The sequence below is a fragment of the Octodon degus genome, unplaced genomic scaffold (assembly GCF_000260255.1).
Source record: "Octodon degus isolate 3935 unplaced genomic scaffold, OctDeg1.0 scaffold00043, whole genome shotgun sequence".
NCBI lineage: Eukaryota > Metazoa > Chordata > Mammalia > Rodentia > Octodontidae > Octodon > Octodon degus.
In genome coordinates this window covers 6,636,056-6,659,072 of record NW_004524619.1, presented here as the reverse complement: position 1 = coordinate 6,659,072, position 23,017 = coordinate 6,636,056, and the positions used below count along the sequence as shown (strand labels likewise).

The 23,017-nt window shown below is 40.0% G+C and overlaps 1 protein-coding gene across 5 annotated transcripts in view; it reads right to left on the bottom strand.

Annotated features, from left to right (window-relative positions):
- Erc2 (ELKS/RAB6-interacting/CAST family member 2) overlaps positions 1–23,017 on the bottom strand; it is a 1,093,013-nt gene that overhangs the window by 1,040,072 nt on the left and 29,924 nt on the right. For 3 of the 5 annotated variants that reach the window (XR_002821190.1, XM_004631628.2, XM_004631626.2), the window contains exon 2: positions 16,080–16,869. Coding sequence is in view for 4 of the 5 variants with exons in the window: in XM_004631628.2 (XP_004631685.1) it covers positions 16,080–16,733 (654 nt within the window). In the remaining variant the exon portion in view is untranslated. Of the gene's footprint in view, positions 1–16,079; positions 16,872–23,017 lie in introns of those variants that run through there. The other 2 variants (XM_004631629.1, XM_004631627.2) reach the window with 2 other exon arrangements.

The following is a 23,017-nucleotide window of genomic DNA, read 5'->3' as shown; positions in this document are numbered from 1 at the left end:
CGGGAGGGGTGGGGACGTACGGCAGAGTGGTGTGGGGCGGCCCGAGGGGATGGGAGAGGGTCCAGCCCACGCTGCGCCTGGGCTGGGACTGGTCCCGCCAGTGCAGGGTAGCAGAAAGCTCTCCACACACTCACCGGACCTGGGCTAGGACTGGGTCTGGGGGTTGATGTACTAACTTTTCAAACAGTCTTCCAAATTTCCCCATAAAGTCAACATTGAACACAGCCACTGAATTTGATTCACATTCATCCAATATAGTTTGGGACCAGAGTTATGGAAAAAGTTAAGTTCACGAAACAAGGTGCCCCTGTATTGCAGACTGAAATAATACCAAGAAAATGAAATGCCTGGAGAAATTTTTCCCATCAACCAAATAACCACCAATCTGCTGCAGTGGTTTTCCTGCTCTAATTATAGCACTGGTCTTCACATACACACATACATCCATCTATCCAATAGAAAATCAAAGACAGCTGCTGAAATGATGCTGATACTACTGAAATCAACAATGTCCTTAAGAAAGGCAGGGCAGGAATGCTCATTTCTTCACAACTTTATCTGCCTGAATTTTTCTTAGGAAATTTAAGAATCCTGAAGAGCTACAGAAATCCAGAAAAGGAAACAAAGGTGGCTTTTCTCCCACAAGGCAAATTCGCTATGAAGGGCTTCTGCATCTGTCTTCTTGGCATGAGGTGTTCATCTACCCTGAACTTATAATAGTTTCTCCTTTTTCTTTGAGCCTACCATTTGGAAAACATGATCCTTTCACTCCAGGGTAGGCACCAAACTGTCTCCATGATTAATAATCATGTCATTTGTCTCTAGCTTTTGAGAACTGACCAATGTCTGACATATATTTCTCATTTCTCTTTTCTCAAATATCCAGAAGGAGCTCCTTTCCTATATTCCACCCTGCATGGATGGCTCTTAAGCCACTTGAGGCCAAGAGAATTGACAATGTCCTCCTTCCAACCTTCCCACAGGTGGAGTCAGGGTTTTCAATCGGGACCATTCAAGACCAAGCAATGCTCAGATTCTACCAACACAATGAGCCTAAAAATATTTGTCACTGCACCCTTAAATCAGGAAAAGACATCTGCCAACCAAAGAGCAACCTAGAGGAATCTGAAGAGATAATGTTCTACCTCAGGCAAATAGCATCTACTTAACCCCAACTCTCTGGGCTCAAGACTATCACATCTTGTTTATGTTCAAGAAAATCCAGAAATTTGGGTTTGTGCTTGAAGTCTCTGAATTTTCCCATCTTGGCAGCTAATTCCCAGTGTTACAGCACCAGTGTGGAACAAAGTCTCAGTTGGATCCAGCCCTCCTAATCTCATAATGTTCAAGAACCTTAGCTCTATACACTTGTGCCTTTCACTAAGCAACCATTTACTAAGCAACTGATGTTATTTAACAAGTGGATGGAAGAACAGCAGGAAATATATTAAGCAACTAAGGGAGAAAGTAAAACACAATTCTCATATTCACAAAATAACTTTTTAAAAGGCTAAGACCCACACTCAAGCTGTAAGTCTCATTTTCCTTCCGAAAACTAACATTGAACAGAGAATGGACTGCATGGCCTGAAAGTCAAAAACAAGGCAACAGAGAAATGCTATCCATATGTGAGCCAGGGCATCTGCCACATAAGAAAATCATGATTAAGGAAGCAATGAAGTTTTGAAACGTTAGGTTATTTAAAAGCAATCTTTTTACCCCTGCACTTATGGGAACATGGAGTATATTTCTGCAACATTTCTATCAGGATGGCAATTAGTCTAGCTGAAAAATGCCATCAACAGCAAAGGGAAAATTATAAAATTTCTCCTGAGGAAAGGCTGGTGGCTCCTATCTCCAGCAAGCACCATAATGGGTTTGATGTTTCAACCCATAGCAAGCAAAGCACCCATCAGCTGCACCTGAATACCACCACCATGCACATCATGTACAACGGCCAACACTTTTTCCCTATTTCATCCACACTTGTCTTCTCCTAGCTCCATGACCCGTAAAACTACACACATAAATCATGTAATAGCCACACTGATTTTTACTACTGCAGCCCTCTCAATTCTGCTGAAAATTTAGGGTTAAAGGTATGGCATATTTCAACACCTTCAGCCTCTGAAATTTTGCTGTTCTTGCTGCTTTAGTTGTGCCACTAGGGACTGAACACAGGGCCTCTGCCCTGGGCTACATCCTCATTCCCCCACCACTCCTTTTTGAGATAGTCATTAAAACAATGTAATCAGTATGATGATGCAATGGAGAAAACTGAGGCCCAGGAAAAGAGGGTGATTTGGCTAACATCACATCCAGTGGCGCACGAAAGCCAGGATTAAATGAATTCTTAGTCTGTAACTTCCTTTGGTTGTGAAACCAAGCAGTCTTCTTAGGATAAAATGTACTTCTGCTTCACAACTATCGATATTTCTGAATCTGGACCTTTTCTGACCACTTCTCTGGCTCTGAGGGGGGAAAAAACCTTAGCTTCTGCCCAAGACTGATCTCTTGGTCTCCCTCTTCTTCCAGATTTTGTTCCACCAAAACTCTACTGGCTGAACCTGAAGTTAGAAATTCCACCGAAACTACTTCTCTACTAACCACCACCACTTATATGAATGAAGCTTTGTTGACAAAACACAAATAACAAAACTATACTTCTGTTCTCCCCACCCCATACTGAGCCTGTTTTGCCCTTGGTTTTTTACAATGGCCCAAGTCAAAAATTTGACTACTTCTGCTTCTGCCTCTAGTATGGAAGCTCCAGACAGGCAGGAATTCTGGCCTATTACTATACCTCTAGTACTCAGCCCAGCATGTGTTTCAAGTTCCATATTTGGGGACCTAATCTACTTTAGTCATTAAATTACCATCTTGTTTTACCTTTTGTGGGTGGGTTACCAGTGACCTCCCCACTACAGGGTAGGTAGATGAATATAAAGGACAGTGGAGAGATTTGGGTTCAAGAACTTGACTTAGGGAACTGAATTTTTGGTATAAACTATCAATGTGTCTTTACAAGAGTTCTAGCTGGCCACATATGCAGCAGGTGGATTCACTGGACCAAGATGAGCAAACAGACCAAAGTTCACCAAAACCTATCAATGAAACACTTCCTCTGAGTCTTCATGATCCTAGCTGGATGTAATGATGTCTGAAGCCAAGAAAGGCATAAGTTTGTTTTTCATAAACAGTCAGATAACAATGTTTATGGAAAGTCACCCTCATCTTCTTTCTCTACTATAATACAGAGATGTATGGTTTCTAACTTAGGCCCTAGAAAATACTTCTGTGCAGCCCACTAGGAAAATGTACTGTGAGTTTGTTTGTTTGTTTGTAGTGTAAGGAAAGTCTGCCTGTGGTACAGAATTTTGCAAGGCAGCCATATGCAAATAAACATGGACACCTTGGATTTCTCTATGATAATTATTACCTTAGTCAAGAAAAATGCCCTATCCATCCCTAAGAAAAAAACTCATCAGAACTTGATGAATATCCTGGGATATTCTAATCCCATAGACTGTAAAGAAGAAAGAACAAGAGGATAATAAGGAAAAATTGCTCCCAATGTTGTCTTATGGTATCTCCTTATTATATTACAGTACTGTGTATTCAATGGTGACATTTTGATTCCCCCCTAACACACACACACACACACAACACACAACACACACACACACAATCAGAAAAAGTACACTAAAGAATTAGCTGAAGTCTACAATCCTAGCACTTGGGAGGCTGAGGCAGAAAGACCACTGTGAGTTTGAGGCCATCCCAGGCTAGAAACTGAGTTCAAGGCTAGCCTAAACTGCATAGCAAACCCTGTCTCAAAAAGACAGAAGAAGGAGGCAAAGAAGAAGAAAAGAGGAGAAGGAAGAGGAGGAGGAGGAAAAGAAAGAGGAGGAGGAAAAGAAGTAGAAGGAGAAGAGAGCGAGGTAACATCAATATTGATGACTTGTCCAGAGGTAGATTGTACAAGAATTCTCCTTCCCTAAATGAAACTTCATGTTCAGGTAAATTCCAGGGTATTCCAGGTATTTATCAAGAAGTAGGTATGTTCCTGCTGTGTTCCTTATTCACTGTCTGTACAGAATAAGGAAATGGGGCTCCAGCACCTTTCATGAGAGGCTAATGGGATGTGCAAGGCTTCTTACACTTCTTTAGCACTTCTCCAACCCTTAACACATAACTAAGAACACTTCAACCTTACTTAATAACTCACCAAAACCCTTTATTGCTTGCTCTCTCATAAATGAACACGTAGTGTTAATTGGCTTGCAATCAAAGAAATGAAGCTGAATGGAGTGAACTGGAAATTTTGGCACCCACAGATAAACATAAAAGTCCTTCCTGAAAATATTTAAATATGTACAGCACTATTACACCACTATGTAAACCATTTTGAGATAAATTATTCCTGAAGATGGACAAAAATCTACCACCTATAGTATATTGCATCTGACTGCATTTAGTGAATGTAGTAAAGCTCATCAATAAGTTTCCACCTTAATAATGTGTATATGGTTTTACTACCACCAAACTCCTGGCTCATATCTCCTCTATCTCAGCATAAATTGAATAGCAGTGAGCAAAATACATCTCTCAAATTACAAAAAGCTCATTCATTTCAGTAACTACTAGAAACTACTCCTGATATGTGTGTGACATTTAATATGGACTGCTAGTATCTATAGAGACATTCTTGACCAAAATATTCTTAAATGCCCCTGGAGTTTAGAGATGAAGAAGTAAAATGTGCTTGATTTAGGTTATGCACATCTTTCTAGAAAAAGCTGTGACATTTACATTAGCTTCTCAAAACTTGCATGGCGGGGCCTGGCCCTAGCTCAGTTCTTTAAGTGGCTGCTTCCACAAAGCTGTCAGGCTCAGGTGACTGTGGTTCGATCCCCACAACTCAAGCCAGCTAAACCTGCCCTGAAGGCATTCGGAGCAAAAAAAAAAAAAAAAAAAAAAAATCCTTCAAAACTTGCATGGCTTCCCAAAGTTAAAAAAAATAAAATAATACACACACACAGACAAAAGTTTAAATTTTTGATAAAGCAAATTTTTATTTATTAACATTTTTTATATCTCTAAATTTCAGGGATTTCTAAATGTGGCTATCAAGAGTACTATTTAAGTTTCCCTTAGAAACTTATACTTACTTGTATCTTCTGGTTTTAGTATTCTTTAGGAACCTATTATTTCATAAGGCTATTTCAGAAAGCTTCTCCAAGGAGTAAGTCAGTAAATTTCATTTGGTTTCCATTCTTTTTTCAGATAATATGCACTCACCAGCCAATGGTTTTTAGAACCCAAGCTGTTACACCTTAAAATAGAAGACACTGATTTAAACATACCTAGTTCTGAAAGTTTATAGACCCTATTAGCACTAAAATCTCGTCCACTTTGGAGACCCATTTTCCTTCCACACTAAGGAAGTTTGCAGAAAATGGAACACCTTTAAAGTTCCATTAAAGATGCAGTCTGACATTATATAAAGGATCCCTATGTGTTCATGAAGATACGATAGGAGAGTGTGATCCCCATGTCAGTCAATGTAATTTCTAGAATTTCTCCAGTGGGTACAATCAGAGGTAGAAATTGACAGAATGGGTGTGAAGGTCAACAGATTCTAGGAAATAACAGAAATTGCTGTCAAAATGGCTAGTTATAGACAGAAGCAACAAACATTACATTTCCTGACTATAAAAGCCATACTTGACTGATCTTGGTCTTCCTACTAACTGAAATAGACAAGTTTCCAATTATGTGTTACACACACACATTTCCCAACAACAGCTGTCATTTCCTCCTCAGCACCCTAGCCCCATACTTCTTTATAGAATCTAACCATCATCCCCTTCTCAAAGAGGCTAACATAGCTCTGTAGACAGGTTACATGGCTCATGACTTGCTCCTTTGGTCACAACTGATTGGATCTACAATGAACTCTGGGTCCAAACTGAGCTCATTAGAACTTTTGTTCTCTGAATTTGAAATTGCAAGACTATCACTATGAGATAATACCTGTTAAGCATTTGCATGGGCAGGACAAAGCAAACTCAGTTTCCTTGAATGGCCACATTTTTTCCCAAGGCATTTATAGAAAAGAGAAACAGGGGCGGTGGAGAAAGAGAGAGAGACAGAGATAGAGATAGAAACAGAAGCAGAGACAGAGAGACAGAGACAGAGATAGACTGAGACTGAGAGTTTGAATTACTGCTCATCTTCCAAATGAACCCTGATTCCAGCCACTCATGATACCTAGCTGTCCTACTTATCCTTAGGGTCTTAGAAGAATCCTTATGCTTCCCAGTAAATCCCCCTTTTCCTTCAACTTGAATGGATTTCTGCTACTTCCAATCACATGCTCCTTTAAACAAGAGGTGACAATGAATTAGTGAATGAACAGCCTGGATTCTCAAAGTGATGTTTCATAAGGTAAAATTGCTAGGACAGGCAGAATTCAGGAAGGCCAGGACCCAAGAGAGGAAAATCTATTTCCAAAATACAAGACATGGATCCATTCAAAAGCCTGAGCCTGAATACAATGACCAACACAATGAGATCAAAGACAGCTAAACAGGAAGGGCAAGAATTCTGACTAATAAGACTCCCCTGCTCTCATTAGAGTCCTATTACCTACATAAAGAGCTGCCCTATGCTTGACACTCACCTGTTATTGATACAGGGACTCTTTCAAAGTCATCACAATCTAGAAGAATTTGCCAGGTAATAAATGAGCACCTTAAAATATAATCTCTCTCTTCTCTCTGCCACCTGTGGTTTTACTTTTTATTTGCCCAGGAGTTGCTTCCTCCCATCCTTCTGGATGGGTTTCTAGAATAAAAGTGTTCCTTAAATATTTGCCTTTGCCCATTTATTTGACAAGAATTCATCTACTTCCTGCAGCCCTGCCTCCTCCATTGGTTCCCCCCACTATCTGTCTTTCTGGTTCTTGCTTTCCATCCTCTTTGTATACCTCTATGTCAGCATCCTTAAGAAGCTGTCAGGAAGCTTCTCCCTGCCACCCTCACTCCATATTAGGACCACCATTTCAACCCTGCAGTCCTGTTTGCAAGCAAATCTATTGTCTCCCCTTTCATTACAATGGACAGAGGACAGTTTCAGAAATAACTAGACCTGAGATCAAATCCTAAGTCAATCTAATAGAGTTCTCATGCAGCAATTTAACTTCTCTAACTCATATCCTATACATAAAATGATGGTGCCATATGTCTTTCATAACTAGCAAATTAACACATAAAAAGTTACTCAAAAGTGTTTATTAGTGCAAGATTAATGTCAGACATGGACAAGAGCCACCGTAAAAGTCAGTGATGTATATAAAAAATAATTTTAAAAGAGATTTTATTTCCTTAATAAACTGTCCATTTCTTTATAAGTGTAATGTCTAGTTACCAAATGTCTACTTCTAAAAGAACTCAAGATAATTTGAAGGGCTGGCCAAGTAATTCAGCAGAATAAAGCGTCTGTCTAGGCAAGTGCTGTATCTGGATTCGATCCCTGGTGTGCAGTGCTGGCCCTGCCCCTGGGGCATGCTGAGACAGTGACTGAGACTGGGCATGGTGACACGTGCCTATAACCCCAGTGCTTGGGAGGCTGAAAACAAGAAAATCACCACTAGTCCAATCTGTGTAGTGAGACCCTGTATACCCTGTACTAAATACACTTTTTAAAAAGATAATTTGAAGATTTATGATTACTAATCCAGATCAAGATTGGCAAAAAGAGAAGGGGAAAAAAAGACAACATTGAAAATCAATTCTTTCCCACACAATGACAAAGAAAAGGTTTTATATCGTCAATTTTATAAAACTTTATATCTTGATCATCACTATACAAAATAAAAGTAAAGCACTGAGTGAAGGCACTGTGTAGTGACAGATTAAGATAAAAGACCTATCTCATTAATCATGCACTTAAGACTTAACCTTACATGCACTGGCATTCTGGGCTGGATAATGAAAGGGACAGTGTCCTTTCACAGTGCAGCAGCACACCTCCCTCTTCCCCCAATTCTGACAGCCAGAAATATCTCCAGACATTTCCACATGTCCCCTTGATAAGCAAAGCTCTCCTAGTTGAAAGCCACCAGAAGTTGTATAAAGCATATAGCCATCTTTAAAGTTTATGGCCTGGTTTATCAGACAGGAAGTTGCTGCCACAGTCTTTACTTCTGTCTAGCCTAGACTCTTCTTACTGAAAAAAAAGATGGTCACGCACTACTTCCTAGATGTGGTTGAAAGCTGGCTTTATGGAGAAATGGAGGAAACTGTGCACACACACAAGAATTCCATTTGTCAGGCTGCCCCATTCTCTTGCATGCATGTTCATCACTCTGCATTAAAACCTACCTGCTGAACTTTCCAAAATGAAAAAAGGCTTTTCACAACCTTCTGAACCTGAATTTTAGAGCAGCTTTCTCTGTGGGGTGTGTGTGTGTGTGTGTGTGTGCTTGACAGAGAGAGAGAGAGAGAGAGAGAGAGAGAGAGAGAGAGAGAGAGATTGATTTATAGTTTTCTGTATTTTTGCAAAACTAAATCACGTATTGAGTCCAAATGCCAACTGGGGGTGAGGAGGGTTGCACACAGATGTCAACGGACTCCAAAATAACCACACAAGAGCTCCACCTGTAACTAATTATAGAAACTACGCTTGTACTCTGGCCAGAAGAGAACCTAATCCATTTATGTTGGCTGATAAATATCACCTTGTTCCTTTCTTCCTGTCAACATAGACTTTCTTCTCAAAATCTTCTGAGCAGGTTTTCTATAAGGGATTTGTATTAGGCAGTGAATCTTTCAAGGGTAACCACTCTCCTTCCCTTCCTCTCTGTAAACCTGGTTTCAGTAAGTACTTTTGGCACCATAAGACTAAAATAATCTTAGTTGAATAGTCTGAAATATTTTCTTGGGTTTCCATGGGCTATTGTGATCCCATCACTCAAATAAAGTGATCTAGAGAAAAAATGTGAGGTAGAAATCGTTTAGATATCCCAAGGTCCAACATACAAGACTGTTTCTTTTCCTCCCGTTAGCCAGATCTTTCAGGGAAGAAAGAAAATCTGGGAATAGAAAAGGTTACTAACATGGTCCACATGGCAGATTCTAGGGCTAACTGCAATATATTAGTGAGGCAAAAAACAGCTGGCATCTGTGACAAAGATGTAAAATTCACTTCAAATCATTCTCATACATTCTAGCACACAAAGAAACCAGCAGCCGGCTCTGTGCCATGCCAACCATCCTCAGAACCAAAGAAGATCCCACCTTTCTTTCAGAGGCATTTAAAATTGTCTAAGTAGGTCACTGCCTAACTCCACACCAATGTAGACAAAAGTTACATGTAAAGAGCTAGGAAAGACTAATTCAGAATAAGAAAGATGCACATTTGTTCTGGTCCCTGTAAGATCTGGCATCCCAAGTTACATTGTGTCAATAAACTACTTTATATTATCCATTTCTAAATCCAAGTGTTTATGTGACAGCAGCAAAAAAGCAATCACACTTTGACTCAGAATTAACATGAAGAAACTTACCAACAGATAAGACATATGATTGAACAGAATTCCCAACCAATAGTAACTGCAACAGCTGGAGACTTATTTGCTCAAACGACTAGAAGTCTGGAGCACAGACTTTCTGGTGCTGTCTCAACTGCTGAGGGATGGAAAGGCATACATATGTCTCTGTGTTTGTCTTGGTCTTTATTTCATGGTTACAATGTGGCTGACGCAACACCAGGCATCACATCAACATTTAAGGCAGGAAGAAGGGAAAAAGAACATTGCTGATGACATTTATTCATTTTATCATAAAAACAAAAGCCTTCCTAGATTCCCACAGGTTTCTACTTTGGTTTCATTGGCCAGATACTTGAGAAGGGAAGCAGCCTGAAGTTGAGCCATTAATAGGGCTCCTTCAGTCACAGAAAGTGCTCATCTTCCTTCACAGGTCTCTTAATATCTTCCAGAAGATGTTTCTGAAGAGATGTTTCAGCCTTTCCAACATGAGGCTTCATGCCCTTAGTTCTAGGAATTCTTATAGTTTGCAACAATGAGCTTGTTAACATATAAATTCACACCACTCCCTCTCTCTCTGTCTTGGCAGGGAGTAGGTTTCTTCCATATCCTGACTTTGGGCTTGGCCATGGGGCATGCTTTAGTCAAGAGAATGTTAGTGGACATGAGGAAAGTACAGCCTTAATCATGTCTGTAAGATTTGGTTGAACACCCTGCAATCTACCTTGAGAAAGTGAAGCCCTGAACAGCTGCTCTTCTAAGAATGTGAAGACACGTAAGCGTACCTAAACCCAACTTGCAGCCTGGAGCCTTAAGCCCACAGTTCAGAGTCCAGCCAAGTTGGAGCCAACCCACCACGATGTGGAGGAAGGATATATGTGTTTCTTTTCAATCCAGTTGGTTTGGGGCTGGCTTTGCACACAGAATTTTTGCAATAATACAGTAGCTCCCTGGTACATAGGTACTTAATTAAAGATAAAGTTCCATGATTACGTAAGATTGGGAAATTGCTGTGTTAGGCAAACAACAAATATTTCTCTTAAACAGGACCTATTCTAGTCTCAAAGTTGAGCACTTCACTTAGTAATCTGTTGTTTTAGTGTGTCATGGGTGCCATAAATAAAGACCACAAGGTACTGGTGTAGGAGGTGGGGAAATAGCTCAGCAGTCTAAGAACCTCCCTGGCAAGCACAAGGAATTGAATTCGATCTCAGGTACTGCATGCCTGAAAGCCCTGAAATTCCAGGCACACTGTGCCACCCCAAAACCAGATATGGTGGCACACACCTGTAATTCCAGCACTGGGGAGGCTGAGACAAGTCTGAACTGCATCGCAAGACCTTGTACCAAATAAATAAATAAAATCTTTTAAAAATAATTTTAAAAAGTACTTGTGTAGAGGTTTCTTCCATAGGCAGAGAAGAAGATCAATTACAGGCCTCTCTTTTTCCCTAAGGAAGTTCTCCTCATCCCTGTGCATCTTCACATCATCTCCCTTCTGCACATCCATAATCATGACCAGATTCTATAAAGATATTAGTCAAATTGAAATAGGACTCATGCTTAAGATTTCATTTTTACTTGATTACCTCTAAGAAGACCTTAATTTCAAATGAGTTTATATTCTGAGATAGTAGGAGTTAGAAATCCGATATATCCTTTCTTAGGGGGGTTGGGTTTTTAATCCAGAACAAATGTAGTATGAATTTCTAGGTTTGGCACTTCCTAGAAAGTGACACATATGGGAAGTGTCTTTGTAGTGGTAGAAAGAAAGAATCCCAAAAGAAGGTACTGGGATAAAACAAGTTTATCTAAGTAGTGAGTACATCAACATTAGCCCAGTTCCCATTGCTGTAACAGAATACTGGAGGCTGAGTATGTTATAAAGAAAATAGGTTTATTTGGCTCACAGTTCAAAGACCCAAGAGCATGGCAGTGGCTTCTGGTGAGGGCTCCACCGCAGATGACAGCACATGGCAAGAGCATGCACAAGAGTAAGAAGTGGACACACATAAAAAAGACTAAATACCAGAGGCAACCTGGCTTTATAAAACTTTGCTGTCACAATAATTAATCCAGTTCCTCCAGGTCCGTCTCATCTCCACAACAACTAATCAGGCTCAAGAGAACCCAGTTCTTAAGAAAGACATAAACCCATTCATAAGGGTAGAACTTATGACCTAGTTATCTCATAAAGTCCCATCACCACGCAATACAGTTATACTGGGGAACAAGCTTACAGCACATGAACCCTTGTGGGCAAACCATAGCTGAACTGTAACAACACCCAAGTCTCACCTACAGATCTAATAAAACCCAGCACTCCTAGAGTCAGCCCTTAATTCCACAAAGTGACTGCAATTGCACTTCACTGATGCGGTTGCCTCACCGCCTCCTCAGTAGGATAAGTGTATTTTTTCTTGGCAGTGCTGGGTATTATGCCCAGGGCTTCCCACATACTAGGCAAGTGCTCTACAACAGAGCAGCACTCTCAGCCCTTGGATAAAACAAACTCTATCACTTGCCTGCAGTTGGTGCAACTCGTCAGGTCTGGACACTCACATAAAATGAGTATTTGAGAACAGAGCTGAATGACCCATGTTAAAGTGGCCCTGCAGCTACACAAATAAAAGAAATGATAATTAACAAACACAGGAATGTGATTCCTCTCAATCTTTTTAAGTTTCCAACTCAAAATAAATATTAGTGAATTATATGTTGAAACTGGATCAAAACTTATCTTAATATTGATTTAAAGGAGATTCTTTACTATTGTGTTAAGCCAGAAATAGAAATTATCACATAACCACTGCTTAAAAGCTGTAACATTCCCCAGACAGGTTTACTTACACTTCTTCGGTTACATTTCCCAATGACCTTGTCCCATTTCTGTACAAGATGGGTAAATATTAGATCTAGTACAGTCTCCTAGTATGTGATGCTATTTATATTTCTGCAGAGCTCTGGCTATCCATGCACAGCCTAGGAAAATCTCTAAAAATTGCCTTAGAAATACCTAATTTGGGAGAAAATCCATTAAAAATATCAAGTTAATAGCAGTACGAAAATATCTGGGAATATGAAAAGTTACTTCTATGGACAAACTATAATACAAAATCCTTGTGAACTTCTGTGTGTTTGGTTGGTTGCTGAGATGGAGATTTGCTATGCTACTTAGGCTAGTCTGGAACTTATGAGTTTAAGTAATCCTTCTTTCTCAGCCTCCCAAATAACTAGAACTACAAGAACATGATACCACACCCAGCTCCTTATGAGCATCCCAAAATTCACTGTCTACTCTTTCTTTCTCTAATCTCCATTATACTGGTAAACAGAATAGAGCTGCAAAAAAAAAAAAAAAAAAAAAAAAATGACGTATCTTTAAAAAAAAAAAAAAAAGACAAACTCATACTCTACTTTTAGGGAAGGGTCTACAGTTTTTTTTTGTTTTGTTTTGTTTGTTTGTTTGTTTGTTTGTTTTTTTAAGGTCTACATGGTGTTCAGCGTCTCACTACTAGATCAACTCATAGTAACCCACCTGTTTACAGCCTGGGATTTAAGAGCTGGGATTACAGGCACACACCACCACACCCAGTCTCAATTGACCTCTCAGCATGCCCTGGGGGTGGAGCCGACAAGGCAGGCCTGGGGGTCCAACCTCCAGCCCCTGTGCCTGTTTACAGGCACTTTAATCTGCTAAGCTATTTGGCCAGTCCAGTTCATACTCTACTTCTACAGAACAGCAGGTTACTTTACTTTCTTACAATCATATCTAGCCACACCACATGTCAGTGATGACAAAGCTTCTAGACCTTTCAATAACAAACAGCCAGCTGCAGCATATGTGCCATAGGTTCACCACCACTTCCACAAGCCATCAAAAATAATAGGAAGGCTTTCTAATATGGCAGTGGACCTTCATGCTTAATGTTTTAGCCACACCTCTCTCCAGATCAATTATTGCTATGACCTTGAGAACATGAGCTATTGACAATAGGTTCATGCCACTCCAAAGAATAAGCTGTCAGGCTAGTGAGATAGCTCTGTAGTCTAAAGCGCCTGCTTAGGCAAGCTTAGGGAAAGTACAGGGACCACAGATCGATCTCCAGTTCGACCCCCATTACAACATGCCACACCAGCTCCACCCCCAGGGCAGGCTGAGCCAGCCACCAAAAAAAAAAAAAAAAAAATTAAAATTAAAAAATTAAAAATAAAGAATAAGCTGTCCATAATAAATTCAACAAGGACATCATAACAATAAAGTGTCTTTATGAGATGTGATCAAAAACACAGGGAATGTTTCTTCAGAACACCATCTAATAAAAACACAGGCTTGTGAAACACATTATGGTGTGTCCTCGCCATCTTATTTACCAGATCTGGCACTATGCAACTTCTGGCTCTCCCCCAAAGTCAAAAGGACCAGGAAAGGCAAATGCTTGCAATTGATGTTGGACATTAAGGCAGCTATGATAGCACAACTAAAAACACTCACAAAAAGGACCTCTAAAGCTGCTTCAGAAAGTTATAACAATGATGGGATAAATGTGTTCAGTGCTGGGGAGTGTATTAAGGTGGCTATACGGCAATGCATCTTTTATTGCAATACATTTGTTAAAAATGTAAACATTCGCCATATTTTCCAGTTACATCACAGCCATGCATTACTGGGGATCTGTGCCCAAAAATACAAACAGAAGCATAAGATACAAGTCATTTTGGAGCTGAAAATTTAAAGAACAGCTTTCAAATTTTTTAGCACTACTTGCACCATTCCTAAATTGCTTCAACCAATTTCACAAACATTAAAAGTAAGAGAAACCAATACAGAAGAGAGGAAATGCACAGTACCATCATAGGTTTATTGAACTAGTGAAGTTAGAAAGCAGAAGAAATAGTAATGAAAAGCACTAATTTGATGAACAGTGGCGAACAAAGATTTCTTTCCAACTTAAAAAAAAGTCACATTTCCACATACAAGAACCAGCAATGGCTCTGTCAAATAATCAAAGGCATAAGGTGATTGTTTTCTACACGCAGAAGGAGAACAAAGGGCAAACATATACACAGGTCACAAATGCTTCCATGGGCACTTGGCTCCAAAGAATAGATGGCCAAGGAAACAGAGAGGCAGGACAGCAGATGACACTAAGAAAGGCAGCATGCCTCAGTAGACCAACATCAACACCAACTATCACAGACTCATCAGTTAGCCAAGCTGGTGTAATCTCAAATTTCTACAGGAAGTTAAATGACATCTGAGACTTCTTAAGCCAAATAGTACAGGAGCCTCTAGTTCCATCTCGTTGCCTTCCTCTCACCACCATTGAGAGATGAGGCTGGGATTTGCAGCCTCATCAGTTTGCATCAGACTCCAAACCTTGTATGAAAATAGCAGCATAAGAGATAGATAAGAAGTTGAAAATGGAGACTGGCTAGGACTGAAAGAGAAGCAGCAGGAAGAGGTGCTGAGGAGACTACAAGCAGTAGGGAACATCAAGAGCAAATGCTCCAGGTGGGAAACCTCAGTTGCCCACAGGAATTTCTAATCAGTAGTGCAGGCAGCGCAGATGCAGAAGGATGTAGTGTGAAGGACAGGGTATGAGACAAGCCTGGAAGAATAAGGCCAGGTTTTCCAGTAGAAGGTGTTGCAGACTCAGTCAAGGAGGTAGACCTCTTCCCGAAGACAATGTACACTCAGTGACAACTTTAAAGAAGGGAAACACACCATCACAGATAGCCTCTGAGAAAGTAATCTTGCTATGACACGGAAGATGGATCAAAGTGTAAGAAGATATCTTGCACATAGCAGACAATACTGAATAGATAAAGGTAGGCAGGTGTGATGGCACATGCATGTAACCCCAGCATTCAGGAGGCTGAGGCTGATGGGTTGTTGTGCATTTGAGGCCAGCCTGGGCTACATAACAAGATCTGTTCCCCGCAAAAAAAAAAATTCCTATGGATAAAGGTAGAAAACACCAAGGCAAAATTTCTTGTGTTTCTCTAACATGGTATCAAGCCCATTCTACCAATGTGATTTCATACTGTTTAGTTTGCTACTTAAAGAACAAACTTCACTCTTTCTAGAAAGAAACAATGCTGCTGGCATTCCAGCAACAATAACAACAAAATAATAAAGTAGTCAAATGTGGCCCTCTCAGTGTTACTGTTAAATTGTTTACTCTTGCAGAGAGCATTTTCCTCTTCTATTCAGAGAGAGGTGCATCTGAATTGTTGTTCCAGCTGCTGAAAAAGAGAACAAAATTAACCATGTACAGACTCAGGCAGTGATCACCTCCCACTCCTGCAACTATGTGAAAAAGTTATTGGAAAACAAAAAACACAAGCTTTAACCTCATATATCCTATGTTCTCTTGTAGCATCCAAGTCAAACACATACGAAACTGTAACCGTCTTGATGAGGCCAAACTTTCTTCTGCACAGGTTCTGGCATCATCTGCAAAGCACTAACTACTCAGTGAGAAGCCAAGACTCAAAAATACTGAGATGAGTCATAACATACCTGATTTTCTTCATGAGAAACCCTCATCTGCTCTTTAAGGACCGACATCCGGGCTGCCTCTTCTTTCCTCAACACTCTTTCTTTCTTAAGCTCAGGACTCCAGAAAGTCTTGATGCTATTCATAGAAGATCCCAGCTTGCTGTCTTTGATGTCCAGTTCCTTCCGGAGGAGGTCGTTCTCTCTCTGGAGTTCCTTGAGCTGGGCCTGAAGATCTAACATTGTGCTGTCTCTTACCTGCCTCAACATGGAAGGGACCTGGTGGTGATGGTGGTGGGATGAGCTAGTCAGACCATGTTGGTCTGTGTAGGAGAGGACGTCTGTGTGGGAAAGTCCAGCAGAAGCAATATTAGGACTACTCCCCATGGCTGTGACACGGCCTCCATACACAGCTCGATTGGTAGCCCTGCCCAGAGTCATGGTGCCCTTTGGGTAAGTTGTTGAAGCCACACCTTCATGATCACTCAGGTACATGGGTCCAGATGTAGCATAGGCTGCATTAAGGGACTGGATATTCTCCATGGACAGAGTCTTGCCTGCTCCTCCCCCTCCCCCACTACTCGTTCTTCGGTGGCCCAAACGAGGAGATCTTGGCAAACGTGGTGACCTGGAAGGACTACCTTCCAGATTGGTGATTGTTCTTGCACTGCCATACATGTTTCCTTTATGATGAGATGCTACCAAAGAGAAGAAATACTAGACTCAGCTGGAGTTTAAGCCAATATTTACACCTTCTAATGATTTCTTACTGGATTCTTTTCAGCTGTACCACAAAATGACTCCAATCAGTGATCTGTAAAATGAAAGAAAAAGGATAATTAAAAACAAACAGTTTAGAAGTCTTACTATAACTGCATTATTTTTAAATGTTAAAATACAACAGGGATCATGATAGATGAACAATAGAGAATGATAGTCACATCTATAGTGTTTACTTGAAAAGTAAAACCAAAATTGTGCTGTACTTGTCAGGCAGGCACTTATGCTGCTGAGCTATCTCTCTGGCCCTAATATAAAGTTTTTTTCTAAATTTATTTAATTAATTTATTCATTTAATTGAGAAACAAATAACAATGAGACAGTTTCAAAACAGGCTAGTAGGACAGTTACAATAATTAATACACTGCATATTGTTGTCTTTGTAGTAGTTATTCACTCTATAAACTTTTCAAAGCAAAATAAAATTGTTTTTCCCTTAGGAAAAAAGATCTCTACTTTATGTTTTGGTTTTTTTTTAATTCTATTTATTTGTGTGTGTGTGTGTGTGTGTGTGTGTGTGTGGCCAGCTCAGCCCACCAGGGGGTGGGGCTGGCTGGCATGTGGTGCTGGGGGATTGAACCGTGGTCCCCTGTGATTTGCTAAGCTTGTTCTAAGTAGGTGCTTTAGACCACTGAGCCATCTCACCAGCCCAAGATCTCTACTTTGATTTGTGCTAAATTAGAATGGAAATCTCCAAAAACTTGGCCATGGAATTCCTCTATCATGGAGAACTTAGCAACAAAATAATCCACACCTAGAGGCATGAGCCCCATATACATGTGGCTTCACAATGACTGAGAAGTTGCGACTTCCTACAGTATCAAATATTTGACAAGCATGTTATTACTTTCCCCTCCTGAATTCATTGCAGTTCACTTTTCAACTAGATTAAAAATTCTTCTCAACACAATCTTCTAGGTTTACCACCAGCCAATTGCAAAACAGTACTTCATGTGGGAATTCTTGGTTCTAGACCTCCTAAAAAAAAGTAGTAGAAGCTTCTTGGCATGGTGAGTCAGGTATACTGTACTGGTATAGATTTTATGTTTCTGGGGTTACAGGATGATGATTATCTTTGCAATATTAAGACCCAAATGGCCTTAATGTGGTGTATTATGACCTTCTGCTCTTCCTCTTAAGGAGTTTTTTAGTGTGCTTTCTTATTCCTCAATTGTACAATAACAGAAGAGATTCTCGAGAAGGACAAACTAAGTTGAAACCTCCCCTATAGCAGGATTGAGTGACCTTCCACAAATTATTATTTGAAGCTATTATAAGCTTCAACTCTTTAGCCAGCAAAATGCAAGTACTACCTCCTAACTCATAGCATTCTAAGGAATAAGTAAAATGATGTTGATAAAACACTGAGTTTGGTGACTAACACAGAGTAATCATAGTTTTTGTCGGTAGAGTCTAATGAGATAAAAACATTCAAAGCAACGAACAGAAGTATCTTTCATATTCATCTAACATTCACTTGTTCTTCTTCTAGACATAATTTCTAGTAATGCTATCTCTCTATTTTCCTCGAAGTTATTTCCAATCCCCTACTCACAATTTATAAGGGTTGGGTAAGGCTGAGTCCCTCACTCCATTCTAGATGGTCCCAGGAGTGAGCCCAAGCCTGGCCAATCATCAGATTCCATCCTCCAGACATGGTGGCTAGTTTCAAGATGGATGTGTAACTCACATTGGCCCAAAGGACTCCACATCATTAGCTGGGACAACTGGGGAAGATAAGGTCTTTTTCGGCTGAAATCCTTTATTTTCAAGATGGAGCTCTGAGTACTATCAAGGAGAAAGTGCTCTCTGAGAGTGAAGTTAGTGCAAAGGAGAACATAAAGCAACATTGAAGAGCATGAAATCCAGCTAGCTGGTATCATGTAATACTCTAACAGTCCCTACAGCTTCCTCTATCACCATGCCATTCAACTTACAAATGCCAGGTAGACTGATGGCACTAATGGCCCCAACTCCATACACCTTCTTTGTTCACATCCTTGGCAGTGCCCTCATAATCTGACTCTAGATTCAGTCCTGTAATTTGCTTTGGCCAACAATGTGCTAACAAATGCTAACCAAGCAAAGGCCTGAAGAAGCACTTGTGTTTATTCTCTTGCTCATTTTCCACCACAATTAGAACATGCTCTGTCTAAATTGACGGAAGAAAAACATAAAACACTGTCAAACTCCCAGCCAGCAGCCAACCAACACCAAATTTTAGGATGAGAGGTTTGATTGGCTCATGGTTGCAAGGGATTCAGTCCATGGTGAGCTGAGCCCCCCCCCCCCCCCCGGCAGAAACATCACGGCAGAACAACATGTGGAGCAAAGCTATTTAGCCCATGGCAGCCAGAAGTACAAAAGGAAACAAGGCCAAAAAGAAGGGACCAGGCACCACACACTATGTCCAAGGAGATGTCTCCACAACCCACAGAGATACACCTGGAGCATGATTTATTAATGCTGTGAAAGGATCCCAAGCCAATGAAGTTGATGACCTACCTTAAACTTCACAATTCCAATTAGGGTTTCTGTCACATCTTTAAGAGTCTTTACATATAGGGGAACAACCCGCTCGGGCCCCCCTCCTGTCCCTCTCTCGGACAGGAGCTATCTTTCCCTCAATAAATATATTCTGCTCATAAAAAACGTCTTTACATATAGTATGAAGAATATTTTCCTCTAAAAAGGTCTTTTAAAAAATCATATACCTGCTTCTAATTTCATTTCCAAAGAACTTTATTTCAAATGTTTCTTTGTTAGTAGTATTAGTATTATTAGTAGTATTATTACTGAATGAAGAGTCTCACTATGCATCTTGGACTCATAGTGATCCCCCTATTTTCAGCCTCCCCAGCCCTGGGATTACAGGCATGTACCACCATGCCTGGTCTTGGTAGCTGGTTGAGTGTACCGGGGCAGGGCCAGCATGGCATGTGGTGGCAGGGATCGAACCCAGTACCTGCATTTACCTAAGCAAGCACTTAGTCTGCTGAGCTATCTCACTGGCCCTTTAAACATTTCTTTTGCTCTGAGTCTTATTTTGTTTTCCTTGAAAACACACAAAAAATCATTTTGTATTAAGATTTTTGCATGAAAAAATCTGTTCTGAAAAAAGAGAGGGGAAAATTGACACTTCCAACAAGAAGAATTCAGTTATATAAGTGATGAGAGAGACAACACTGTAGAACGGTGTGACAACTAACATGAATATTTAATGAAATGAAAAGATGCTCATGACATACTAGTAGTAGGGGGCAGCAGACTACAAAATGCTTTTGGTGATTGACACAGTTTTGAAAACTATGTGGATACACATGCATGCAATTATGAGCAGAGGAGCCTGGAATGACACACCAAAGTGTCACCAGTAGTGGGATTGCTAGCTTTTGATTTCTTTCTTTTATCTGCATTTTCTATTTTATTTATTTACCTACATATTTTTTCATATTTTCTATAATTGCAAATTTCAAAGGATTGCCATATGTTTAAAATCTAGGCATTTAGGTTCTTGCTAGGTGATCACTTGAAGAATTGTATCTTCAAAAGCTAACTAAATAAAACTTGTCCTCTCCTGTATCTTTCTCTTCTACCTAGACTTTTTTTTATTTCTCTGGCTAGGTTTGAGGTCCCTCTAACAAATACCACAAAATTTACACTCACACAGACTGAATCCTCAGTGATTGTTCCAGGTCAGCTGGCCATAGTTTTGGAGAATCACAGCAAACAATGGACAGAAAAAAAAATTTGTTCCCTGTGGAGATGCACAAACACATACACACACATACACATACACACACACACACACAGCATGCACAGACATGTAATCCTATTTGAAATAATGTTTCCCTATTAAAAAGAAACCTACGTTGATACTGGTTCATCACTTCCTTGGGCAACCCCTGTCTGAGTTTAATGTGAGATTTATGCTAGCATCATAGTGATACAGGGAGAAAAACTGATCTCAGGTGGGTGACCTCCAAATGATACTGGGAACCTCCAAATGACATAGGGGAAAAATGATCTCCTGACCTGACCTGGACAAGTACATGTTCTCTAAAACGGAAGAATGAATTTTAGGAACATGGAGGTTATGAGCAGAATATATTTACTGAGGGAAAGAAAGCTCCTGTCTGAGAGAGGGACAGGAGGAGGGCCCGGAGTGGGTAGTCCCCAGGAAGCTGTCTCTTCCAGGGACTTTTATAGAGTAAAACCATGCAGTGAGGCGGGTCTAAGGTAGTGGAGAACATGGGAACTCACTTACATGGATGTGGGGTGGGACAAAACTATGGTCACCCAATGGGATTACAAGCACCATTGCTCAGGTAAAATTGATTAAGTCCAGGACCAAATGGGGAAGTGAGTCACGTAGCAAGCGGTCATGAATGTAGAACAGGACTTTATTAGGTAGCCATCCAGTAGTAGTCAGATTAATGATTCTTCTGGATCCCTCAGGGTGATGATCAATCCTGGATGCCAATTTTTAGGGAGGTTGGCATTTGTTTGATCTTTGGTCTTTAGGTCTGGCCCACAGTGGGAGCATCCAACTCTCCCAGAGTTGCAAGATATCTTGTCTTCTGTGGTATCTCCTTCGAGAGCCTGGCCCTGTCTGCCTACCTATAATATTTCTATCTAACTCAGCTGCATGCAACAATAAGATAGGTAGAAGATCTTTCTTTCCAATTTTTATATGTTCTGCAATAGTTAGCATAACACAGTTCTCCCTATTTCTGAATACCATAGACTAACTCACAAAACCAAACACCCTTGGTTATTTTCTCTCTTTTTTTTTTTTTTCTGTTTACTGACTTTGATCTACTACCTATTCCATGGCAATTATTGTTAAAATTTTTATTCAGAAATCCTCTGTTCCATCTAGATTTTTAAGCTGATGACATTGCTTTGTACAACTTTTCCTTATAATTTTTAAATCACTTCCAATTACATCCCCATCTCATGATGTTTGTATTTTCCTATTCCTTTTGATAGCAAATGTTTGTCTCTTGATGTTTCAAAAAGTATTGCCTTTGAGGTGCACTCTTGTAAACCCAGCCTGACTGGAAGCTGAAGTTGGATTTCGTGTTCAAGTCCAGCCTGGCAATTGAGCAACTTAGCAAGACCCTGTCTCATAATGAAAACTATAAAATGGTCTGCAGATGTGCTCAGTGCAAAGGTTCTGGGTTTAATCCCCAATACTCATGCCAGCCCCACCCCCAGGCATGCTGAGACTGCAATGGAGACTGGGCATGGTGGCAAGCGCCTGTAATCCCAGCTCTTGGTAGGCTATAAACAAGCAGGTCACTATGAGTCTGATCTAATAGTGAGACCCTGAACAATCTGTAGACCCTTCCCTAAAATAAAAAAATAATAAAATAAAAAAAAATCCCCATTACTGCTTTTAAAAAAAAGTATACATTTTGGATTTATTGATACATTTTAAACTATATTATTTTCCATTTCATCTGTATCTCTTTATCATTAATAATTTCTATTTCTTTTGTTTAGCTTTTTTCCTTTTTGCATTAAATATTTGTTTTTCTTCAATCACATTTTCAAATAAATGCATACAAGATTACACATACAACTGCATATTCCAAGACTGCAGGTGTAAAACTCCTATTATTATTTGCAAATAGCTTGCTAGTTTTCATTTGAAATTTTTTCTATCCCAGTAATATTTTATTTATTTATTTATTTGATACAGGGTCTCACTACATAGCTCAGACTCAGAGTGATCCTCCTATTTTCAGGCTCCCCAGTGCTGGGATTACAGAAGTGCATCACCACGGTCAGACTGGGTCGCTGGCTCAGAGCACCCCAAGGGTGTGCCCTGTGTGGCATGCAGGACCAGAGATCGAACCCCAGTCCCTGCACTTGCCTATGCAGGCACTTAAGCACATATTTAAAGGTCAAAGTTGACAGAAATTTTTTGGGTAAAACTATGTAGCTCAAATTTTATGGCACTGAGATGTGAGAACATGATTTCTAATTTTTGAAATGTATCAATGCTTTCTAATTGACCTAGTACTTTTTTTAATTATTAAAGCAAATAATAGACAATTACAAAAAAATTTATAAATTACAGATAAGATTAATGAAAATAAAAATAATCCTGTCACTCATAAGACTACCTCTGTTAACAAATTGAGGTTTTACTTTCAATTCAAGCACGTGTGTGT